General features: G+C 37.8%; 1 protein-coding gene across 7 annotated transcripts in view; it reads right to left on the bottom strand.

Moving 5' to 3' along the window:
- LOC129397126 (ranBP2-like and GRIP domain-containing protein 4) overlaps positions 1–26,379 on the bottom strand; it is a 68,898-nt gene that overhangs the window by 8,180 nt on the left and 34,339 nt on the right. For 4 of the 7 annotated variants that reach the window (XM_055107536.2, XM_055107538.2, XM_055107539.2 and 1 more), the window contains 12 exons: positions 26,203–26,378; positions 25,911–26,034; positions 24,829–24,987; positions 24,425–24,562; positions 24,016–24,162; positions 22,892–23,071; positions 22,722–22,805; positions 19,427–19,562; positions 15,786–15,880; positions 12,839–15,062; positions 5,661–5,800; positions 2,907–3,108 (listed from right to left, as the gene is read on the bottom strand). In XM_055107536.2, the coding sequence (XP_054963511.1) occupies positions 2,907–3,108; positions 5,661–5,800; positions 12,839–15,062; positions 15,786–15,880; positions 19,427–19,562; positions 22,722–22,805; positions 22,892–23,071; positions 24,016–24,162; positions 24,425–24,562; positions 24,829–24,987; positions 25,911–26,034; positions 26,203–26,378 (3,805 nt within the window). Of the gene's footprint in view, positions 1–2,906; positions 3,109–5,660; positions 5,801–8,575; positions 9,504–9,572; positions 12,500–12,838; positions 15,063–15,785; positions 15,881–17,901; positions 18,030–19,426; positions 19,563–22,721; positions 22,806–22,891; positions 23,072–24,015; positions 24,163–24,424; positions 24,563–24,828; positions 24,988–25,910; positions 26,035–26,202; position 26,379 lie in introns of those variants that run through there. The other 3 variants (XM_063594710.1, XM_055107537.2, XM_055107540.2) reach the window with 3 other exon arrangements.

Below are 26,379 nucleotides of genomic sequence, written 5' to 3' on the forward strand. Positions count from 1 at the left end.
TGAGCCACCGCACCAGGCCTTACATTCTCTCTCTTAAAGAGAGAATGTAAGGTATCTAAATCTGCTGCTAAACCATCATTGTTTTTAATTGTAATAAGTTCTCTTTTATGTACTCACATTGATAAGAGACAAGTAGGAAATAATCTTTAAAGGGCAAACTAATGTAAATGTGTTTTCCTGTCTGTTTACAGGACTTAGCAATGCACATCTTAGAGTTCTGGGTTTCTAATGTGTATCTCCTCTATGAAATTCTTTAAAAATATCTGTTATTGGTATCCCTTAGGTTAGTCTCTTTTAGAACTTCTAAATCAATGGACCCTTAACTTATAGGAGCCACCTGGACGTTAGCAACATCTACATTAAACATGCTGAGCTTTTAAAAGAGGCCTGTTAGACATGCTGAGTATTTTGAGATAGTATCATTGTTATATTGAAAACTATTGAAAACTTTAATTTTAAAATGCAAACGTTCTTAAAGTCCTGGTTAATTTTATAACTATAAAATTAGTTATAATTTTGAGATTTCTGTCTTGTTTTTTATAGGGGCAGTTTTACTCTTAGGTGACTAGAAGTAGATTTCTTCTTTTTTATAACTATAAAATTAGGCTTACTTTTGTTAGAATAAATTAAAGACAGTGAATTTGTAATTTGAATAAGTACTAAAAATATACATGATGTATTCTTATTTGGGCCCTTGTGACAAAAAATACTATTGTGGCTATAGAAACCTATCCTATAGTTTGAAGAACTGAGATTACTGTCAGTATTGAGAACATTCCTCCTTCATCATTAGAAAGATTATTAAAAACCAGGTTCAAAGAAACTATCAATACTACTTATGAAGTATGTCTATAAAAAAAATTAAGCCTGAATCTTATCAGGCCTCTAGACCAGGGGTTCTCAAGGTATGGGCCCCAGACCAGAAGTATCAGCAACAAATTGCTAAAAATGCAGAATCTTGGGTCAGAAATTGGGGACCAGCAATTGGAATTTTAGTAAGTATACCAGATGATTCAGATGCCTGCTCAATTTTGAGGATGACTGTTATCAGTTTAGTTATTAGGATTTACAGGGGATGGGGAACATGTTAAAGAGCACCAACTAGATAAGGTCAATCAGTCAAAAGTAAGATGTCTGGACATTCTGGGCCTCCTGATGTCTTAGAAAGCACACAATACCATCTATGATGTATTTTTGTCCACCATCCCACCCAATTGCACCTGGATCTTCCTATTTATAGGCAATTGGAACAAGCTCAGTGTTACCCTGTAATGATTAAAACCCAAATATAGGACTGCTATAGCATAAACGACCACTTTCTTCAATTAATAAGTGGCACATTAAAAATATACTTATATATATAATTGTTATAGATAAAAAAACAACAAAATGGCCGGGCGTGGTGGCTCACACCTGTAATCCCAGCACTTTGGGAGGCCAAGGCAGGCAGATCACAAGGTCAGGAGATTGAGACCATCCTGGCCAACATGGTGAAACCTCGTCTCTACTAAAAATAGAAAAATTAGCTGGCGTGCATCTGTAGTCCCAGCTACTTGGGAGGCTGACACAGGAGAATCGCTTGAATCCGGGAGGCGGAGGTTGCAGTGAGCCATGATCGGACCACTGCACTCCAGCCAAGGTGACAGAGCAACACTACGTCTCAAACAAACAAAAACATAACAACGAAATAAAGCTTAAGGAACATCAACCAAATGCAATATATGAGCCCTATTTAGGATACTATAAAAAGACATTCACAATAACACAGGCAAAATGAACATAAACTAGGTATAGGTGACAGAGAAATCCAATAAACATTGAATTATTCACTGAGGAAAGAAATGATGTGTGGGATTTAAGTCTCTAACTCTCCCCTATTTACGCCAAAAGATTGTCCATGAGTTGAAAACTGTTAGAGATGGGTGACAACTCAAGAGAGATTATAGTGTCTTCCTTGTGCTTGTAAATGTCAAAAATAAAAGTAATTTAAAACTAAAACAAAAATGAAACCATAATTCTTAAGATGCAGCTTGAATTCAGTTAACTATAGCAGTTGTATATGAAGCATTTCAAAGAAGTTAATGACATCACAGTATTAAATCCATCTGACATGGAAACCAACTCTAACTACATCATTTTTTTTTTTTTTTTTTTGAGATGGAGTCTCGCTCTGCCGTCAGGCTGGAGTACAGTGGCGTGACAGATCACTGCAACCTCCGCCTCGTGAGTTCAAGCGACTCTCCTGCCTCAGCCTCCTGAGTAGCTGGGACTACAGGCGCATGCCACCACGTCCAGCTAATTTTTGTATTTTTAGTAGAGATGAGATATCACCATGTTGGCCAGGATGGTCTCAGTATCTTGATCTTGTGATCCGCCTGCCTCGGCCTCCCAAAGTGGTGGGATTATAGGCATGAACCACCGGCGCCTGGCCTGTGGCACAGCTTTAAAACTGCATTTGCCTAGAAAGTGGACTGCTGTATATAGACCAGGTGTTGGGCTATATGACTCCATTGTCTTAGGCTATTTGGGGTTGGAGGAAGGAAGAGGGGTGAAGTAGAAAAGGAACAAGCTAATAAATGTTTTTTAAAAAGTAGAATTTAAAACAAAACCACGTTCAGCTGAACACCAGAACTCAACACCAGGATAAAAATCCAATTTTCAAAGAGCTAGAAGATCAAGCTAAGCACTTATTGTATTTTGCTGAACATTAAAATTATATAAATGTACTACAGTTGCCTCAAGATGTTAAAAAGTCAGCTTTTCAAATCTAGTCATGGCCTACTCATATGACAGACCCAATTCAAATGAGCAAAATTGAAAAGTTACACATACAGACAACTTCTCAACCACCAGGCTGTTTAGTTTAAGTTAGAAGTCAGAAGTTCTGAGACTCTCCTTTTACCCACCTTGAGCAACCGCAGCAAGTTTTCCCTTTTCTTCAGGGCTGAGCTGCAACATTGTATTTATAACAGGAAGAAGTCTCTCTCTTTCACTACCTGGCTTCAAGAAAATGAACTGCAGCAAGACGTTCTTCAAGTGTTCCACGTTAGCTGCAGACTCGTCTTGCTCTTGATTCCTTTCCAATCTTCTTATTTCACTTTTGAGAAGCTGGTGTTAGAGAAATGAGTTAAAAATGGGCTTTAGGGGCTTCTGATTAAATATGGCAGACTGAACTCATGTATTTTTCTTCTCTTCCCCCCAAATTTCCCCCTTCCCTCCATATGGCAATAAAGGAAGGAATTCAGTTAACTACAGCAGCTGCATGTGAAGCATTTCAAAGGAGTTTATGACATCACCATATAAAATCCATTTGACATGAAAACCGGAACTCCAACTATGAGATAATTTCAAAGCTGCATTTGCCTAGAAAGTGGATTGCTGCATATGAACCAAGTGTTGGGCTATATGACTCCATTGTCCTAAGCTATTTGGGGTTGGAAGGAAGACGGGTGAAGTAGAAAAGCAACAAGCTAATACAAGAGGAGAAAAAGTAGATGAGACACATCAAGAAATTCTCACGAGAAACAGATGAAGAGGTGGAAATGAGTCAGTCCAGCAGCTTACCAAGTATCACTGACAAGAGGAGAGGATGCATCCTGTGTAAATACTGGAGTTCTTGTCTCAGAAGCACAGGGTATCATGGAAATGGAGGTGAAAGCTGGGGAACTGATGGAACATCTCCATGAGGAGCAACTAACTGGAGCCATGGGTTGGTACCAAGATGTTCCCTCTGCCTTCTACTTTCGATAGAAACTAAGCCAGTTTGGCATGGGGCTCTGAAAATGGGCTGAGGGGAACATCGGTAGCCTCCACTAACCCTCTGCCCCTACGCTGTTCCTAAAGTCCCAGGCAGTTAAGACGTCCACAGTGAACGGCACTTAATCAAAAGTTCAGACACAGTGAAAATTCAGGAATATAAGACAATGTAAAACACTATCAGAGAAATGAGGCAAAGAACGATATAAAAAAGGTAATATCATGTTCAAGTCTTTGAGGAAGATTTCCAGGTTGAAACCAAGCCATAGCTTTTAGTATATTTTCATTTTAGGTTAGGCAAGAAAGTTAGCGAACTTTGTCCTCAAACCTAGGACCATTTAAAAAAGTGACAATAAAGAAGACGAAGAAATCATGAAGAGAGTATAAATTTATGAAAATATAACATTTGGCCAGGCGTGGTGGCTCATGCCTGTAATCCCAACACTTTGGGAGGCTGAGGCAGGCAGATCACGAGGTCAGGAGATTCAGACCGTCCTGGCCAACATGGTGAAACCGTGTCTCTAGTAAAATAAAAAAAATTAGCCGGGCATGGTGGTGCGTGCCTGCAGTCCCAGCTACGCGGGAGGCTGAGGCAGGGGAATCACTTGAACCTGGGAGGCGGAGATTGCAGTGAGCTGAGATTGCACCACTGCACTCCAAACCTGGTGACAGAGCGAGACTGTCTCAAAAAAAAAAAAGAAAATATAACATTTAAATAAGTCATTTAGGTTTACTGGGCTAGTGATTTGTTAGCTATGATAATGTTTTTATTAGTGGGAAAATGTTATTTTATAGAGATGCACACTGAAGTATTTAATGGTGGAATGTCATGATATATACAATTTACTGAAAATAACTGAATTCGGCTTTAAAATAATCTGACAAGGATAGCTAGTGGCCTTGCACAGTGGCAGGACAGATCTATTAGGAGCAGCAAAGTACAGGGGAAAAGCATGTACTTTTCAGACAGCTATGAGTTTGAATTTTGTTCCACCATTTACCAGCTTCAATTTTTCTCTCAACCAGTGATGAGATTAAATAATGTATGTAGAGCCCAGGGCCTGGGTCATAAGAACTCCTCAATAAGCAGTATGACTATATTCTGAGGGGTGATTTATCAGTGAGCCAGGGTGGAAATACCTCATTTGAGTAATCCTCAACTGTTCTGCAACATTCCTAGATGTTTCTGGTGTCTACTTTAAACAGGAAAAACTTCCCATGCCACTTTGCCATCTCCACCTGAAAACTGTTTAGTAGTTCAGTACTATAAATATCAGTTGAATAATTTAAATTCACTGGTTATCTTTAGAATTCAAAGACTCACACCCATTTTTTATTTAAGCATATGTGAACAATGATTTGTGAACATCTCTCTAGTTTCTAAATCTATTAGGGTTTCTTAGGAAAAGTAGGAATTAAGAAATAATCTTTATGTAATAGGTGTAAAAGAAGTATTTTGGCTGGATGCGGTGGCTCACACCTGTAATACCCGCACTTTGGGAGGCCAAGGCAGGTGGATCACGAGGTCAGGAGATCGAGACCATCCTGGCTAACATGGTAAACCCTGTCTCTACTAAAAATACAAAGAAATTAGCCAGGCATGTTGGCGGGCACCTGTAGTCCCAGCTACTCGGGAGGCTGAGGCAGGAGAATGGCGTGAACCTGGGAGGTGGAGCTTGCAGTGAGCCGAGATCGTGCCACTGCACTCCAGCCTGGGTGACAGAGCAAGACTGTCTCAAAAAAAAAAAAAAAGGCAATATTTCTCACCATCAGGAATCTAATATAAAGATCAAGACGTTATAGATGCATCTGCAATGTGAATTTTTAAACTTGGGTGCATGTGTATGGAGGGTCCAGAAAACCAAACTGGCGGTTTTCACGGTGGCCAGGTTTTCTGATCTCACCTTAATTTGCTCCATAAGGACTGTATTGGTTGCCTCTGTTTCCCAAAGCAGGCCGATTAAGCGATGTGTACTTTTTGTGATGGAACTGAGCTTCTGAACCAATTCTTCTTTGGTAAATTCAGCATGCCATAATGGAGGCTCTGCAAGATGTTGTTCCAAGAATTAATTTTCAAAATCATACATTACAGATGAAGATTCTAAATAAGAAAAATCTAAATATAAATATCTTACTATGTGATATTTTATAGGTCTGCTTTCTTTGCCATTCATCTATTCAGCATACCTCAATCAACAGATTATATATTGTAGGTGACACAAATAAAACAGTATCTCTGTTGTAAAGCATGTCATCTAACTGAATAAAGCCCTATGAGTCCCAGTTCTGAAATTTGTCAGAATTGTGTTTATAGACAGTTTTATTACACATCTTCTTCCCATCTATTAATATTCCAAGATTTTATGTCATTTCACGTATAAGGAAAGCATTAACATTTACTGGTCATGTATCATGTTCCCTCATAAGAATCTTCTATCAGGCGGGGTAGGTATCATTATTCAAACTTTACAGATGATGAAACAGGCTCACAGTTGACAGGTAATTTTTTCAGAAATCACAAAGTCAAATTGGCTTCTGGAGTCTGCTGCTCTATCATGATGCCTCCATGTCACCATTATTAACTTTGCCTGAAGGAACCATGACTTGCAGTTTCTACCCCACGTGGCCAGTGACCATGAATACAAATGACCCTTACTCCAGGTGATTCTGAAGTTTCAGGAAGATGACAGATTCCCCCTAAATTTTGAACAGTAATATTAATTACAAGTAATAAAATATACCAAAACATCACTACAAAAATTTAGCATTACTTCATCAAGAGGAATAAACTGAAACTGTCAGTTTCTTGGAAGGGTGAGAGGATAGTTTATCCTGCTGTCTAATACCCACCACCTATTTGTGACTATAAACTTCCCACCACTTATTTATGGTTCAAGCCTAGGGCAAGAGCTAGCATTTTATTTTTAAAAAGATTTGTTTAATAATTTTTCCATTTGGACAGTGTGATGGTTAATACTGGGTGTCAACTTGATTGGATTAAAGGATGCAAAGTATTAATCCTGAGTGTTGTCTGTGAGGGTGTTGCCAAAGGAGATTAACATTTGAGTCAGTGGGCTGGGGAAGGCAGACCCACCCTTAATCTGGTAGGTGCCATCTAATCAGCTGCCAGCGAATATAAAGCAGGCAGAAAAACCTGAAAAGGCGAGACTGGCCTAGCCTCCCAACCTACATCTTTCTCCTGTGCTGGATGCTTCCTGCCCTTGAACATCAGACTCCTAGTTCTTCAGTTTTGGAACTTGGACTGGCTCTCGTTGCTCCTCAGTCTGCAGATGGCCTAGTGATCGTGTAAGGTAATACTTAATAAGCATCCATCCATCCATCCCATCCATCCATCCAACCATCCAATTAGCCCTGTCCCTCTAGAGAACCCTAATACAAACAGGTAGTGGAATATTGAAAGAAATTTTATTGGAGCAGCCCAAAAAAGCATATGTACCTTAGAGTAATAGTAATTAAATAAGACTGTGAAATTAAAGAAGAAGAACATATTTAGACAGAGTAACAGACCAAGTTTAGTTTCGGGAGAATTAAGCAGCTGCTCTAAAGACTGTGTGTATGTGCTGGCGGAAGACACAGACTCCGTATCAGTTGTCTCCGTGCCTTCTCCCTCTTCCCGGGTTACAGTGTGCATGTCTAGAAGCGGGAGGTCTGTGTTCTCCTTTCTCGAAGGTTCTTCAAAGATTGTTGAGAGGAAACTGGGCCTATTAGATTTTTTTTAAAGGTTAAGTGTGAGATTGTTCAAAATCTATTGATTCGGCCTTACAGAGATACACAATAAAATGAAAATATCAAATGATAAGAGTAGAGGAATTAAGTAACTATAAGATAAGTGAAAGGTGTATGAAGAATTGCTAAAACATTTCTTAAAATTTAGTCATCAAGGCCGGGCATGGTGGCTCAAATCTGTAATCCTAGCAGTTTGGGAGGCTAAGGTGGGTGGATCACGAGGTCAGCAAGTTCAAGACCAGCCTGGCCAAGATGGTGAAACCCTATCTCTACTAAAAATACAAAAATTAGCCAGGCACAGTGGCAGGTGCCTGTAATCCCAGCTGCTGGGGAGGCTGAGGCAGAGAATTGCTGGAAACCAGGAGGCGGAGGTTGCAGTGAGCCAAGATCACGCCACCGCACTCCAGCCTGGCGACAGAGCGAGACGCCAGCTCAAAAAAAAAACAAACAAACAAAAAAACTTAGTCATCAAACTTTTAACTACGTTAGTCATTTTAATAGCAGCTATAAATTAATTGCTACTAGCTAAGATAAACTGTTAGATAACACAGCTCATAATATAGTACTACTTATTTTTTATTAATTTAGAGTAGAGGGCCAAACTACTGCTAAATACTGGCCAAAATTAAAAGACTAGATTCTAGCAATTTTTCAGGATTAGGTATTTCAGATTGCTGCATACTTCTTGAAACACACTTGCTGAAATCTGCTTGGTAGACATCCTCAATCACTGCCCTTATACCTTTACCTCTGCAGCTTCTTAATTGTTGCTGCTCACACCTACAGTGCTCATACAGTTAAGAGCCCAGAATCCAGGGCACGGAACTAATCAATTACATTGCCTAGCAAGACTTTCCTGTTTGCTGATAAACTGTAAAGTGTTATTTTTTCTGAGACAGGGTCTCACTCTGTCACACAGGTTGGAGTGCAGTGGCACGATCTTGGCCCACAGCAACCTCTGCCTCCCAGGCTCAAGCCATCCTCCCACCTCAGCCCCACAAGTAGCTGGGACTTCCAGGTGCATGCCATCCCACCCAGATAATTTTTGTACTTTTAATAGAGATGGGATTTCACCATGTTGTTCAGACTGGTCTCAAACTCCTGGCCTCACGTGATCCACCCGCCTTGGCCTCCCAAAGTGCTGAGATTGCAGGGGTGAGACACCACGCCTGGTCTAAACTGTCAAGTTTATCAGGCCCTTTGACATGTATTGGTTTATTGACTCCCAAAAATCTGAAGTTCAGAGAAATTTAATGACTTTGCCCAAGGTCTCATAACTGAGTTAGAAACCAGAATTGCAATCTAGATTTTTAAACTTCAGATTTCATTTATTTTGCATTTCATTAAATTGCCTTAGTCCTGACTGCCCTTTCTGAAGCATTTTCCTGGGTTTCTGGTAAGCTGACTGCTTATTCCACTGCTGATTGCTAGATTACAATCTCTTGTGCGACCTTTGCCCTGGCTGATTACTTCCTTTGTTGATTCTTTGGCATATGTTAAATTCTTCTGAAGTTGCTTTTTTACCCTAATAAGTGACCGATAGCTGCTAATGCTCCAGTGACAATATTTCCCATGGGAAACCAAAACACCATCAACTTGCTACTAAAATACTGCATCATCATGGCTGACATTTTTCCATTTCTTCCTGGAAGCAGAATGGAAGATACTGGGTGCGGCTGAACTAAAACTCCAACTAGTTGTAAATGTGAAAGCAAAGAAGCTATATTGGTTATGCAATTCTACACATTCAGTGCCGCTTGAGTGTTTCTAAGTTCCTTGCTCTAGCTAATGTTTCTATTTAAAAAGTAGACAAATTTGATGACTAACAACGGAGAACACGAAACAAATCTGGTGAATACCAGAATTAAGACATGTGTCAGCCAGGCGCAGTGCCTCATGCCTGTAATCCCAGCACTTTGGGAGGCCGAGGCGGGTGGATCACGAGGTCAGGAGACCGAGACTATCTGAGGGAGAATCTTCAGGTTTTTTCTTCTCTTTTGCTGTAACACCAGTCAAAAAAATTGACAAGGATAAGGTATTAAGTATTGACGTTAATACTCTACCTGAAAATAAAAACCATGGAACCTATCTATAGGTTAATACAGCATACTGAAAAAAAACACATATACTTTGATGCAGAGATGTACGATAATCATGAATTAGAATTAGCATCCTGATTTAGTGTTCTACCAAAAACCCTAAGTGAACACAGAATCTATTTAAAACCAAAGAAAACAAAAAAAAATCTTGTGTTTACTTAATAGTCATTGAAAAGAATTACTACAAATTTCTAGAATTTAAAAAGCTTAAAAATTTTAAAGTGTTGCCTAACTATACTTAGCATACAATAGTTTACCAAAATATCCATGCATTTGCAGCAATTGAAAAAAATCTTAAAACATAAGCAAGTATTAGTATACATATGAAACTAATCCAAAGCCAACTGTGATTAGTTCCTGTAAGGAAAGTTAACAATTGCCAAGAATGGAAGGTGACTAGAGTTGCGTCTAGTTTGCCTGTGTTCAAGCATGATACTAGATAAAATTAAATAAAAACTGTTACTCTATGGGTAGCTAACACTATAAAATCTAAGACCATTCATATGGCTGAAAACAACCCATCCCCAGCCACCATCAATGCAAAGGGCAAAAAATTAGAAACAGAAAAAACTTCTATATGCAACCTGTTCTGATCTATTAATGTAAAGAAGAACTTCTGGCTAAAGGAGTTTAATAAAGTAAGCCAGTTATGAAGCATGCCATGTATACCAACTGGTGACAGGGAAACATTCTGAGAGCTATGGTGTCCAATATGGTAGCCTAGCCACATTCTATTAAAACCTCACAAGGTGGCTAGTCCAAATCAAGACATGCTAACAGTAAGTGTAAACACACACACTGGATTTTGAAGACTTGGTGAAAAACAATAATGTAAAATATCATTACTTTTTATATTAATTAGAAGTTAAAATGATATTTTGGACATAATGAGTTAAATCAAATCTATCGATAAAGTTACTTTCATCTGTTTCCCTTTTTAACGGTTTCTTTTTATTCTTTTTAATATGGCTACTAGAAAATTTATTTATTTATGTATTTATTTGAGATGCGGTCTTGCTTTGTCACCCAGAGCTGGACTGCAGTGATGTGATCACAGTTCACTGAAGCCTGGAACTTGTGAGCTCAAGTGATCCCTCTGCCTCAGCCTCCCAAGTAACTGGGATTACAGGCACAAGCCATTGCACCAAATGACAATTTTAAATTACATACACAGGTTATATTTTCTTTCTATTGGATGACACTGCTCTGCAGAACCAGTGCCCTTCCTTTTACAATGTGAAATTTGTCCCTCTCCTTCATTATAAACAAAAACTTAGTATCATTTCCTAGCTAGGAGAAATAACAGTACACCGTAAGATACAGATTCTTGTTCCACTTCTGCTATTACTCAGTAAAGACCCCTTGGGTAAATCAGCCTCTCTTGGCCTCAGTTTACTCATGTCTAAAGTCTTCATTTCTAAGGTCCCTTGGGACAATGACATTATCAGATTCAAAACAGAATAAGGCTCTATGTTCTACAGTAGTGTATAGGCACATTTGTTCTTAGGTCAGGGATTCCTAACCTAGAGCTCACAGAAACTGTACGCAAGTATACATCCACTTTTAAGTTAACACTTTTCACATTTCTCAAAGACCGTATCTTTAAAATAAAAGATTAAGAGCTACCTTAGCTGGTAATAAAACTGGTATACTTAAAAAAAAATCAGAGATTGTTACTTTATCATTGTACTTGTTTGGCATGGCTAAGATGTGTTACTGGTCACTAAGGGTGAGATTTCACTTCCCTAACCTGTTCTTGAAGGCCTTCAACAGATCCCACTTCTTGTTCCACTCTAGAAGCCACACTTCTAAAAATGATCTGTGCAACATACATAATATGCAAGCTGTAGAATGCTGGCTGTTAAAAATGGGGTCCATTTTCAAATACAGCATTTTTCTAAACCATGCACAAAAGAACAGCCCTACAGGGACACTCTTCCATACTGTATACATGCCGTTGCCACTACATGTGAATACTGGCAGACGTTAGTGGCTAAAGATAAACATTAGATAAAACATAGGTCTTCATTGAGCAGACCTCAAATAGCAGAGCAATGAAGTACATTACAAATCAGCATCCCAGTACATTTTAAAAAACAAACCAACAAGGGTGTCATGCCACCAGTCAAAAGGTACTTTGCTTAAACTGGCATTCTTTAACATGCATGTTGTAGTGGTAAGTACTTCATTTCATACAGCCACAGTTATTAATACTTTGCTAAGGGCTACCAGCTGCTAAAAACTGCTGTTATCTCATACTGAGAATGCTAGTTCTATACCTTTGCTCTCAGGCTGTGAGGAAGGGGTGCTAGTCCAAAAGGCCATGGGATTAGATTTAAAAAGGCTAAAATTAAATCCTAGAAAATAAAGAATATTTCATTTTTTAACATTTTAGGAAACAAAATGAATATGCTTTTAAAACATAAAAAGCCAGAATCCCTCAATTTATACCACCAATCTGACTGTCTTACATATTCATTTATCCCTGTAGTTTCATTCTTTGCTCATTTAATACATGAGCAAGACTGACATACAACACATAAAATGAGAACATCTCAATATCATGGTTTTTTTGTTTGTTTGTTTGTTTGTTTGTTTTTTTGGAGACAAAGTCTCACTCAGTCAGGCTGGAGTGCAGTGGCATGATTTCAGCTCACTGCTACCTCCATCTCCTGTGCTCAAGCGATCCTCCTGCCTCAACCTCCTGAGTAGCTGCTAATTATAGGCACACACCACCACGCCCGGCTCATTTTTGTATTTTCAGTAGAAACAGGGTTTCACCATGTTGGCCAGGCTGGTCTCGAACTCCTGAGCTCAAGTGATCTGCCCACCTCAACCTCCCAAAGTGCTGGCATTCTAGGAGTGAGCCACCGTGCCCAGCCTCAATATCATGTTTTCTGAGTGACAAAAGAAACAGAACAAATGAAAATGAACACTTTAAAAAAAGACTCACGTTAATGCGCATGATTCAAGCATGAGTCCGTACACTGTACCAAGTTCTTTTGCTCTGCCCTAGCATGATAGAAGTATCTTCCAGTTACTGAAATGTCTTTAACTAAGTTCTCTTGCTCTTTGAAACCTCACCGTGAACTTAAGGGAGAAAAAAAATTGCTCAAATATTTTGGGGGTGTTCACAAAGCATCGTTTATATCCCAACATTAGTATCCCACAGAGAGTCTGCATCAAGCTAAATATTAAAAGAAAGAAAAATTGTGCTTAAACAACAAAGTACCTACCCTTTTCTGGTGTTTTAAATGTGTAGTTGATTGAAGATTCTTCCGTTGGAAAGGAAGCAGAGAGATTTTTGACTTTCCTATCTGAAGACTGTTCGATATCAGAGTTCTTTGACAGTTCACATTTTTTAGGTTCCACTTTGCTTTCACATCCACTCTGGGCTACTGAACTAGTTTCACTATTGTTACTTTTCAAAGGTGCATTAAAACCAAATCCAAACAAAGACCCAGTGGCAGAACTGTTGCCAAATGCAACTGGTTTTGATTTTTCACTACTAAAAATGCTTTTAACAGACTCTGAACGAAATACAAACTTTGCAGGAGAAACCACTGCTTTTGTTGTTGTTTCAGATGTGCTAGACACTTCAACTTCTGAAGCTGCATCTGCTACATCATCACCCTGAATAACATCTGTCCTCTCTCTTGTGGTTTCTTCTAATACAGCTACAGCAATTTTGCCACATGGTGACTCTCTGGGAGTGCTTGACCAAGAAACATGAGGTGCTATCAAAGAATCTTTTTCCTGGGCTGTTTTTGCTTCATCAAAAATTTTCTTAAACGAGTCTGCAACATCCTGTAGTTTAAAACGAACAGCTAAATGCTCTACTTTTCTTTCTCCATCTGCAAAATCACATGCAGTCCACACCCATACTCTTTCTGTCCCTTTCATATTGTGCAAACTCATGTCTGGAGTTATTCTGTGATTGGCACAAAGTTTTAATACTTGGTCCCTTCTCATCACTATATGAACTTGCTTATTATCATAATTCTGTAAAATCTTTATATCACCAATGCCCCTTTCTTTCCATTGACCAACATCTTTATCATATCTGTAGAGTTCTGCCCTGTGACTAAAAACAACTTGTTCATTTTCCTCACCACTGGATACTTCAACTAGATCAGGTAAAGGAACAACAGGTTCAAAGTACTGTCCATCTCTCTCTTCTTCTTGAGTAACATCAGATTCTTCATCAGTGCCAACTGAAGTCCCACTCTGATTCAACTTGGCAGGAGACTTAGATAGACTCAAAGCAGATTTAAAACTGAAGTCAGATCCTGTTGTTGACTCATCAGAGCGGAAAAGATTTTTTCTCACAGGGCTACTTGCCAACGGAGAATCATGTACTGAGCTACTACTAACATTATCATCCAAAGCATCTTCCCTTAAATCATAGTTATCCCATTCTAATGTGGGCCCAGTGTTTTCAGGATTGGGTTTTATTGTTGTGTCTGAGGTACCGGCTGCACCTGTACCTGGACCCTTATTTTCTTCCTCAGTGACTTTTGTTTGATCATTTGTCAAAAATGTTTTGAAATCTTTCAGTCCACTCTTCATTTCTTCAGCTCTCTGTATTAACTTGGCAGCTCTGCCAGTATCTACAAGTTTATGGGGAGTTTGAAGTGGTATGTCTAACAGAAGCCGCTGGCATTCCTCAAATTTCTGCTTGAATTCTTCAGCCAGCTCTGGTGTTTTAAATTTTGCTGCCAACTGCTCTAGTTTGGCATCACCATCAGAGAAATCACTGGCTAACCACATCCATACTCTATCTGATCCAGAGAGGGGCTTCAGGTTCATTGTAGTTGTTATCCAATGATTAGCACACACTTTTAGTACTTGGTCTCTTCGCATCAGCATTCTTGGTTTGCCATTGAGCTCATTTATGAGGATTTTTAAGTTCCCCAAGCCCCTTTCTTTCCACTGACTTATCTCAGCATCAAATCTAAATAGTTTTACCCGCTGTGAATACAGAACTTTTTCACCTTCTTCTCCGGTTACAAGTTCTACTTTTTCAGGCATTTGAACTACTGGTTCAAAATGGATGTCATCGCTGTCCTCAGTCTTATAGGCATCATCATCTTTCTCAAAGTCACCGGAAGTGTTTGCTTTATTGGCCATTTTACCACATTGTGATGAGAATAATTTTTCTCCAGCACCTGAAAATCCCTTGAAATTGGGGTCTTTTTGGCCAAACTGAAATCCTTCTCCTGAAGTTGATTTTCCAACATCTGCAAATGTAAAAGTGTTACTTGTTTGGCCAAAAATCACACCACTGCCATTCTTCTGGCCACTAATATCCTGAGCCTGGAAGCCAGTATCATTTTCAAGAGGCTTTTCACTTTTCTTTTCTTGATTTCCTGGTTCTGAAATGCCAAATTTAAATCCATCAGCAGACACAGGGATGGAAAATCCTTCTTTGGTTGACTTAAATTCTGTATTAGAAGAACCCTGAAACATAAATGAAGGTGAATTTTCTTGATCCACATGCCCAAAATAGTCATGAAATAAATACCTTCTTCATTCCTAATTTATCAAATGATGTTAACAATAATGATGATGATGATGATGATAACATTTATTGAGCATTTATTAATGCACCAGCTGGGCACTGTTCTAAGCACTTTACATTATTATCTCATTTTAATATCCTCAAAAACCCTATGAATTAAGGTATTATTATTATCCTCATTTTACACGTGAGGCAACTGATGTATTGAGAGGTTAAGAAACTTGCCTGTGGTCAAAATAAGCAGAAGAGCAAGGGTCTAAATGCACCCCAACACTCTGTCCTCAAAGCTGTCACATTCAACTACCACTGTAATATTGAGTCTTCAATCAATTGTTATATATATAGCTGTATCAGGCCTGAAAGTACTTACCACATAGTGGGTCAGCAAGGGCATTACAGTTCTATTTCTGTTAAAACAGAACGATGAAGGATCCACCACCACCACTCCCATTTTTAAAATATTCTAAATATTCACACTTATTAACACAAAAATAAGGTGACTAAGAAGGATAATTTCTGTATTTGGAGATAAATTTAAAATATCTACATTTTAAGGGACATAAAAGTTTTCATAGTGAACTGCTCTCTTGAATTTATTTGAAGGAACCCTAAACAATTTAAAAAGAAAATAATTATAAATGTATAAATTATTCCTTTGTTACCTTTGTGGGAGTAACATTAGCTGCTGGTCTGAGAAGATACTGGGAATTATATGCTGGTGACTGACTATAATATACTGAAGGGCCAGTAGTTGCAACTAAAAAAAAAGAAAGAAAGAAAACACTGTTAAAGTCTATACTACAGTTAAGACTATCTAGGCAAGAGCTATAAATACAAAGGCAATAGAAATTAAAGAAAGATTTAACTACATAAATTTTAAATTTCTGTACATCAAAATACACCAATCAAGATTATCAAATGACAAACTAGAAAAAATTGCTAAATATGACATGAAGAATAAGAGAATAGCATCGCTGTGATCAACAAGAACTACCTCACAAGCATTAAAAAAGGAATAAAGAAGAAAGTAACTGTTGCCTTTTCTAAGAAAGATCAGTATGATGTGGAATTATGGACATTCAGTCACAGAAAGGACGTAAGGAACCAAGATGCCATCTGATGGTCAATGCATTTGAAGTGGGCCTAGAAAATCTGCAGAAAGACTAGGTTGTATTTTGTAAACTAAAGCTATTACTGAGAATGTTCAGCTCAAAAATCACCTGACAAATTCATGGAATGGATGTCATAAATAACATCAAATGTGTTCCCTGGCTTAAAATAAAAAGCACATCAACACTCATACAGATGTACAAACTGTCTGCTCTCTCTGTTTGGTCTGTTTTACCAGGAAACAAAATGACTAGAAGGCACCCACGTTAATGACAAAACTACCAATAGTCATTTGCTTGAACTGTTTTATGATAGTTTTACCAGAAAACAACCAAAAGACCTTTTATGCCTGTACATGGAAGAAGAAACAGAAACTGTGCCAAGAGGTTCCAAACAATTGCCTCTGGAAAGCACTGAAAAATCAAGACCTAGAAAAGGCTAGCCAGAAGCCCAAGTTTGATTTTGGAAACCTTACAGAGGTGAGGATAGCTATTTTGAAATTACTATGGGGAGGAAGCAGGCACAGAACACAGAACAACCTGACAGAAATGGCCCAAGAATCTTAAAGTCTTGCAAGATGTCTGTCTGCATGAAAGCAAAAAGAAAAAATAAAATATTAAATAAAAAAAAAATCTTAGTGTGAAGTTTAAGTAGGGACTTTAATTGACTACTGACTCTAAACTGTGCGGCTCTAATAAATCTACTAAAAGTAATCTAATTTTTTAAAGCACCGTATGAATAGACAATTTAGGAAAGAAATGTTAATGGGCCTCAAGGAACATGTTTTTGAAGTGAGCCTTGAAAATCTGCAAAATGACGAGGTTGCATTGTGCAAATTGAAGCTATTATGAGAATGTTCAGGTCAAAAAAATTACCTGACAAATTCATGCACAGGATCTCACAAGGAACACAAATGTGTTCGTTGGCTTTTAAAAAATCACATTAACATTCATGTTGATATACAAAAACTCTTCTCCATCTGTTTTGTGTGAGTTTTACCAAGAAACCAAACAACTGGAAGGTACCCACGTTGAAGATGGCAAAACTACCAACTGCCATTTGCATGAATTGTTGAGCATGACTAGTATTAAAAAAACTTAAAAATTGATATCACTTTTGTTCCTACAAATTGGCAAAGGATTTTATAAGCTAGTAAGTCAGCATTAGCAAAAGTGCGAAAATGGCACTATCAGATACTAGTGGTAAGAGCATAAACTGAATATTTTGAATACCCTACAAAACTAGGACAGTGTCCTAGAATTTGTAATGGCATAAACCAGAAACAACATAAATAAAGGAACAGAATTTACAGTACTTCCATGTGATGGGATACCATGAACTCATTAATATTCAAAAAACATTTAAGTTTAAAAATGCTCAGAACTAAAGTAACATTTAAAAAACAGGCTAGCTCATCTACACACAACATAGTAACATGCTAACAATCTCATAAAAAATACTATATGTATAGAGAAAGAACCAGAAGGAAATGTTCTCAAATATAAGAAATGTTAATAAGGTGGTTAGTTTTTAGTTTTCTTCACCCTGTTCAGTACTTCTGAGTATCTCCTATGAGCTCATTAATCTTTAATTTTAATCACCTTATTTTAAAAAAACAAGGACCATCTTGATATATGTTTACTTTTATTAAGGAAAAAGAATCTATGAACACAGGAACAGAAATCAGGAGATCTTGGCTCTCGCCCTTTCAGTGCCACAAAGCTGTTTTGTGAACCTGTAAATAATCCATTTGGAGTCTCCATGTTTCTCAATTGTAAAATGAGGATGTGCTGCTTCTACACATTTCACAGGGTCATTGCAAGAATAAAATGAGACAATGAGAATGTTGGATTTACATGCTTGTATAAGAACAGAAGACCTTTTATGCCTGTACACAGAAGAAATGGAAATCATGACCCACAAGGCACCAAATAACTGACTGCACACATCACTAAAAAAGCCCCAGGAAAGGCTAGCCGGTTTGTTTATCCTCTTACAAGGACCTATATGATGTGTAAGGTTTCAAGAAAACAAGGTTTGAACGTTAGACATTTCATATACTTATCTATGACTTACGACATTTAATAAGCTTGACTTCACAAAGATTTTCTGTTATTTTGCTTGTGTTGAGAAGATACTATCACAAAAGGTTAGTGGGGTTGCCTTAACTATATGAACCATCACACAAATGTGCTCATCTAAACTACATTTTCTTCTAAATCTTTCCTGGGCTAAAAAGAGAGAAAAAAAAGGGCACTACTACTACCATTTCAGAAGTCTGTCGTACGTAAAAGGAACAATTTTGTTATTTCTGGCTGCCTGGGAGCAATGTATTATACTGGCAAGTGCTTTGGAGTTACACCACTGGAGTGTGAATCTCGGCTCTATCAATAACTAGCTGTATAATAATGAGTAAGTTACCTAACCTTTCTTTATCCATTTCCTTATTTATAAAAAAGGGATTAATAATGGTACCGGCCATTCTAAGTTACTGTAATTAAATCAAATTACATTCACAAAGCACTTTTGCACATAGCCAACCCACAGTAAACACTATTAGTAACCTTAGTTCATTAACTGTTTACTCTATACTCTAATAAATGTCTGATACACACCCACGCCCACCTGCACATACACAAATGCTCATAGTAATTATGTAAGGCAAGTATTATCTCCACATTTCAGACAGGTTAACTTACACAGCTATTATAGTAAGTGATAGAGCAGAACTTAAAAACCCAGTATGATTCAGGTCCAAACTCCTTTTCTTTCTTTATATAACCATAATATTTCAAATTAAGTAAGATTTCCTATATAACGTCCTGCCTCTCATCATTATCATCAAAATAATTCCCCAGAGGTGTAGGTTCTTAATTAAGCATTTCTTAGTGCATAACTCTATTCAATAACATTTTTCAATTTAAGGAATAATCTCATCTCAGCTCATCCGAGGTGTGGATTAAGTGTTCTTTAAGCCTTTATATACACGTGATCACATACGGCTCGTTTTTTCTGCTTGGGATTATAAAAATCTCCGTAACATCAAATACAGCTTTTGAAGTCACAGATAAACAGACGTTGACATGTATATTAACAAACATATATAAACAAGGTGATTTCACACGTTATCTACTTAAAAGAGGGAAGTAAAGTAGTTTTACTAAAATATGCGATTATCCACTTGCCAGCTCACCTGTTAGTGGAGCCCCATGAAATGTCTGTGACCTCTGATATCCATCAGGCACCGAGTCTGGTCCATAATTCTCTGTGGGCCAACGATGATGGGATGCTGACTTACTGCTATTTAGTTTCAACTCCTGCATTTCTTTCTATTGGAAGAAAAAAAAAATCAAATAATTTTAATCATTTAATTATATCATGCCAGAAACAGTGCTGGGGAAACTTACTCTTTTAAATTTAAATAACTGATTTTTTCTTTTTTTCTTTTTTGAGATGGTGTCTCGATCTGTCATCCAGGCTGGAGTGCAATGGCACAATCTTGGCTCACCACAACCTCCACCTCCTGGGCTCAAGTAATTCTCCCACCTCAGCCTCCCGAGTAGCTGGGATTACAGGCATCAGCCAGCACGCCCGGCTAATTTTTTGTATAATAGTAGAGATGGGGTTTCACCATGTTTGCCAGGCTAGTCTTGAACTCCTGACCTCAAGTGATCCACCACCTCAGCCTCCCAAAGTGCTGGGATTATAGGTGTGACCCACCACGCCTGGACCTGATTACATCTTTTGAAAGTTTCTATTTGCCAATGAGTTCTAGGTACCTGGTGCTGATTTTAAAATATGATTCTTAATTTGTTAAAAATTTATCTGCTCCCATTTTCATTCGTTAATACAAAACCTAATTCATTAACTCTCTCACCTAAACAAATAACCTCCTAAATGATCACACCTTCATTTCCATTCTACACTTGCCTACATTAACCTTTCTGACATTCACCTCCAGCCAAGACAATTCCCTGCTCAAAGAAACAAGTACCTACAAACTAAACTTCTTTCCCCAACTTTCACAGTCCTCTAACATTACACTGACCATCCTTTCAGTGTGTTCTTTCTACACTGCAATCTGGAATACCTGACATTCCAAATCACCTCCCCAAATTAGCTTTTCACTTAACCCCATGCTGAAACAAAATACAACTAATTCTCCAGGTGATGTTCAAATGCTCCACCAGGAAAGGGAAAAAAGCAGTAGCTGCAGATAATTTATTATGTATATAATAATACATCCAATGCACTTAAACTCTTAATTTTTATACTATCTACACTGTTAGGTAAACAATATTAGCTCCTATCTTAAAATGAGAAAAAGGGATGCAGGGAATAACAGCTGGAATTTGAACCACATCTGACTCCAAAAATGTTTTCTTACACAACTCTGCTGCCTTGACAAGATGGCAGATAGATACAATGCCGTCTAGTGTAGCTATGTGGCTACCTGATCTCCGCTGAAGAAAACTAAATGACAGCACCATACCCAACCCTAGAACCTACAAAATGTCCCCTTACAAAACAGACACTTAACAGGAAATTCTTTTTCCAAAGAAATTGTAGTGGTATCAGAAAACAGGTAAATTTTGAAAAGTTTCAAACTTCTCTGTATCAGCCCAGGAATCCGATCAGTTCTAACAAGCGAGGTCAGGGACAGATCTAGCATGTCTGCTTTCTTTTTCTACAAGTGTTTCAAATAAAAATTTCCCAGAAAGACCTAACCATGAGGTCCAAAACTATCTCAATTTTCAAGCTAAATAAAATTTCCCCCATTCATCCATCTACAGTGCCTAGTCCAGATGCTACACATACACATCCAAGAAATAAGAAACTAGTGGAATCACCTAGAAAACTTTATGGTCACTGCTGGTATCCACACCAGAGCTTTGAATTTGCAATCACTGCTGTAACTGTAATTTTTAACATTCAGTGTGATGAGAATTGGCTTCAATAATTCTCTCATTTTAAAGATAAGAAGCCAAACAGTCACAAAGGAAGTGACTGGCCCAAGATCATTAATTAATGGCAGAGTCAGTACTAGTACCAAGCTTTTCAAGCTCATGGACTAGTGCTCCACTATGCTTCCACAGAATACAATGTTGGGAGCCTGAAACCTGTATGTTAAGTCAAAATTGTATGTAATTGTCATAGGCCATGACTACACAGAATTAACATTCAAGATTTTTGTGCAAATTCAAAAATGTCTTCCCCACCAAATAGTATTCTCTTAATTTGCAAATACTGCTGATCACACTGTAATAATCGCCACACATCAGCATATCCTTGATGTAACTTTAGCAGTATAATTTAGTTCTTGCGTGATAAACATGAAAGAACCTACTTTTATTTCCAATTCCAAAAAAGTCAAGCTCCTTTGAACCCTATTGTTAAAATAAGATATATATACATAACTATTTCCTTACATAATTAAGTCAAATTCATATGGAAGTATTAAAATATAGTAAGACTTTTTGAAGCTCAGACCACTTTTCAATTCCTAGCTATACATTTGAACACATGTAATCCACAGCTAATCTGGGAATGAACTCATAGACCAGAGTATGATTAGTACATTGTAGCAGTTCAATCACTTGGGAACCTTCTCTGTGTCAGGAACTCTTATATTTTAAATAAAACAGTTTCTACCTTTGAAGGTCTCAAATTTTGTGGAAGATGAGGAGAGAGACACATAAAGTACTTTCAAAAATATAGTAAAGGGCTGGGTGCGGTGGTTTACACCTGTAATCCCAGCACTTTGGGAGGCCAAGGCGGGCAGATCGCCTGAGGTCAGAAGTTCAAAACCAGCCTGGCCAACATGGTGAAACTCTGTGTCTACCAAAAATACAAAAATTAGCTGGGCCTGGTGGTGGGTGCCTGTAATCCCAGCTACTCGGGAGGCTGAGGCAGGAGAGTCGCTTGAACCTGGGAGGTGGAGGTTGCAGTGAGCCAAGATCGCACCATTGCACTCCAGACTGGGCAACAGAGTGAGACTCCATCTCAAAACAAAACAAAACAAAATATGGTAAAGGGTCAAGACCAAGGTATGTAGGCTGGGCACAGTGGCTCACACCTGCAATCCCAGCACTTTGGGAGGCTGAAGCAGGAGGATTGTTTGAGCCAGGAGTTCAAGGCCACCCTGGGCAACATGGAAAAATCCCATCTCTACAAAAAATACAACAATTAGCTGGGCCTGGTGGCATGTGACTGTCTGTAGTCCTGGCTTCGTGGCAGGCTGAGCCAAGAGGCTCTCTTGAGCTAGGAGGTCGAAGCCGCAGTAAGCTGTGATCATACCACTGTACTCCAGCCTGCACAACAAGACCCTGCCTTAAAAAAAAAAAAAAAAAAAAAGACCAAAATGTCCGCTTGCCATACTATTTGGATGGCAAGGGGACATTCTGACCAGCTTCAGAAAAAAAGTGAGAGAGTGGCCAGGGAAGGAATCTTGGAATAAAAAGTACAGCTAGAGAAATTAAGTGACTTACCTTAATGGCCTTTACTTCTTGGCAAATCATTTTCAGTAAAGAAATCTGATCTTCTGCCCATCGAGGTGGTGTTTCGGGAGAATACTAAAAAAAAATAAAAATAACAAAAGAGCATTTAAAACACTTAGAAACAATTTCACAATGAAACGATTCCATTCTTTCCTGTTTACCTTGTAACTTTTACTTGGTGATAGTGAATATCTGGTAGGAGACGGTGTAGAATGTTTTCTTTCTGAATCTGCATTTCGCAAAGAACCATTTGTATAGAGAGGACCTCCTTCACTATAGACTTCGAGTTCCTGCAGGACTGACTTCAGCATCTCTTTTACAGACTCCAGGGGCACAGGCAACTAAAAATAAAAGACATTAATTAAGGGCTTTCATTTGCAAAAAATTCCAAAAGTAAAAACTCTAAAATGATATATTTTATCTTATTTACATTTTTGTCATTTTAATAAGCACTTTACACTTTAAATAATAATACACGTGAAAGTGTTTTTTAATTATCTTTTTTCTTTGTTTTTCTGCTGTTTTGTATTATTATTTTTATTTTTTTGTCTTTATTCTATTTTTTTCTTCATGAACACAGAAAAGTGTTGTACAATCTAACATCTTCTGATTCTAAAGTCCATGCTCTTTCTATTACTTCTGTTAACCATGATAATTGTAGAGGAATGTTAACTTGGAAAGCTTTTCCAAGTGAACAAAATAAGTTACTGATGTTTTCTAACTGATTTTCAATGGTGACAGAAATACAGATGCTACAATACACCAGACAACATAAATCCTAATAAAAGAGTAGTAACACAAATTAATCAACAAAACACTCAGAAGACTGAACATAATTTAACATCATCATGACAATCTCAAACAGCTGACAGCAAGAAAACAAGGGCGTTCATAATGGCTGATGAGGATGAGAAGAAATGCTCTTAAGTTGTCAGCAACAACTTTCGATTTCAGCAAAGTTCATTAAGAATTAGTCCTGAGGTTATAATATTTGTTTTGATTACACTGCTAAGATAACAAAATCAATGTCTTATCTTAGAAATCTTTTCTAATTCCCCAAGAAGTACTTTTTAAGAGCATATACCTAGATTCCCAAGTTTAAAAAGACACACCAAACCTAAGACAAAGCAAGCAAATATAAGCATTTAGATACACACATCCCTTCTGTGCATTAATAGCAACATATTACTGAGTATTTTTGAAATTACCAAAATATAAGACCAACGCAAAAACATTGACCAGTGGGTTATCAGTAAGAACGTACATACAACAACCTGCTACTTACTTTCTTGACCACTGAAAGATTTGAATCACTGTCATCTATAATCTTTATTAGGTAGTCCCTGGTCTTTCTCAGATAATTTTTGCATTCTTCTCGTTCTTCAGGAAAAATGGCATCATTTTCAATGTCTTCTGCCTTCCTGTGAAAAATCTATACAAACAGTGCTTTTATGACATCATTAGCTTTTTAAAACAAAAAACTTTCAGCTTGGCCACGCATGGTAGCTCATGCCTGTAATCCCAGCTACTCAGGAGCTGAGGCACAAGAATCGCTTGAGCCTGGGAAGCAGAGGTTGCAGTGAGCCAAGATTGTGCCACTGCACTCTAGCCTGGCCAACAGAGAAACCCCGTCTTTTAAAAGAAATAATAAATAAATAAATAAAACTTTTAGCTCAAGTACCGCATCTACTTACCAGTGCAAGATTCCAATAAGAAACAACACTTTGTATAGATTCAAAAGCAGTCACAGCATCTTCTATATTTCCATGTATTGCATCCAATATAGCAAAAGTTATGTGTGCGTCTTCTTCATATTCAACAATTTCTGATGCCTAAACGCACAGAATAGTTTTTAGTCAAATTGTTTATACTCAGAATATAAAACCCAAATGATTTTCCAAAGATTTTATATGATCTTAAGAGACAAACATCTCATTACTCTTCTCTGTCATATCTTATCTGTGAGAGCTAGTGAATTTAGAAAACAAGATTACCGTTAAATAACAAGGCAATTAATTTAAGCAGTTTATAGCTCCACGTCTTTGTTTATAAACTGGAAATTCCCATCTCCAATAAATTCATAAAGGAACTCTGTTACCTGAATGTCTACACTATGAAAATGTTTAAACAGAGGATCAATAGGTTCAGGAATACTGTTCTTCTTTATTATCTTCAACAATGGCAAAACTTTCTTCCAATAATGAACACTTCTCCCTATGTATTGTCGTTGATCATAAAAAGAATTAAGACCGCTGCCCTAAAAAAGAAAGTTAAAAGCACACAACTTTAAGGAACACGCATGATTAGATCTAAAGTTCATTTACAAGTTGTAAGAACTGACTAAAATTTCAAGTCAAAACCAAATGGTACCTCAATAGTCATTTGTTCAACTTCCAAATACTGTAATAACTAAACCACCTTAATACCAGTGAACTCACTGCAACCTCTGCCGTGCAGGTTCAAGCAATTCTCCTGCCTCAGCTTCCCAAGTAGCTGGGATTACAGGCACCTGCCACCATGTCTGGCTAATTTTGTAGTTTTAGTAGAGTTTTTTTTTTTGTATTTTTAGTAGAGACGGGGTTTCACCGTGTTAGCCAGGAATGATCTCGATCTCCTGATCTTGTGATCTGCCCGCCTCGGCCTCCTAACGTGCTGGGATTACAGATGTGAGCCACCGCACCCGGCCTCTACACTCAACTTTTAAACACTTCTAATGATACCACCCTAATGTAGCAATCCCAACTACTTTTTAACAGTTGCCATTTTTAGATAGCTGAAACCTGCCTCTTCTGTAGTGTCAGTTTGTTCAAAAGGCTGACCATCTACACCTAATGGTGACACAAAACAAACCTTAAATATTTAGAAAGATCTATAATGGTCTTATCTACAAAGCCTTGTGCTAATTTGTTTTTAATTTTCAGGCTGAATAATTATCAGAACTTAATTATTAAGGAATAACAGTAACAGCTCAGCTAATATGTAACATTCACTGTGTGCCAGGCATTGCTCCTCTAAGTGCTTATATTTAACTACATTAACTATTTTGCAGCAATAAAAAACACATCTGTCATAATATGACCAAGCTGCTGTTTTCAGAACAAAAAAACTTTCAATAAAAAGTGCATGATTTTAAAAAATTAAGGTAATGTTCTTTAAAAATGCTTATACTTTAAGACTCACCATTTTCTGAAGGCATTTTGCCCAATGTACAAGCAGAGCAGGTTGAAGGCCATGTTTTTCCTGGGCTCTTAGAGTGTTTATTTCATGCTGAACTACAAGTCTCAATTCTGCTGAGTTTCCAGGTCTAAAAAAATAGTTCAATATACTAAAATTGCTTTCTAAATACACAGTTCAGCGCTTACATACATATATGTTAATGGGTCACATGACAAATTAAATCTTCACATGAGGATTAAATCCCTGGTAAAACCTACGCACGAAGTGAAAGCAATATTTTTGTTTTACTACTTACAGTGCTTTTCTGTGAATCAGAGTACAAACCGCATCCCACCAAGACTTTTGTCTTTCTGTACAAAGCTGTTTACATACAGGAAGGGGCAGGCATAACGGCTGATAGGAGCTGTGGTCAGAATTACATTTCTCCTTTAATTCTAAGTGGCTGGTATATACTACTCCAAGGAGAAATACC

The sequence above is a fragment of the Pan paniscus genome, chromosome 12 (assembly GCF_029289425.2).
Source record: "Pan paniscus chromosome 12, NHGRI_mPanPan1-v2.0_pri, whole genome shotgun sequence".
Lineage (NCBI taxonomy): Eukaryota > Metazoa > Chordata > Mammalia > Primates > Hominidae > Pan > Pan paniscus.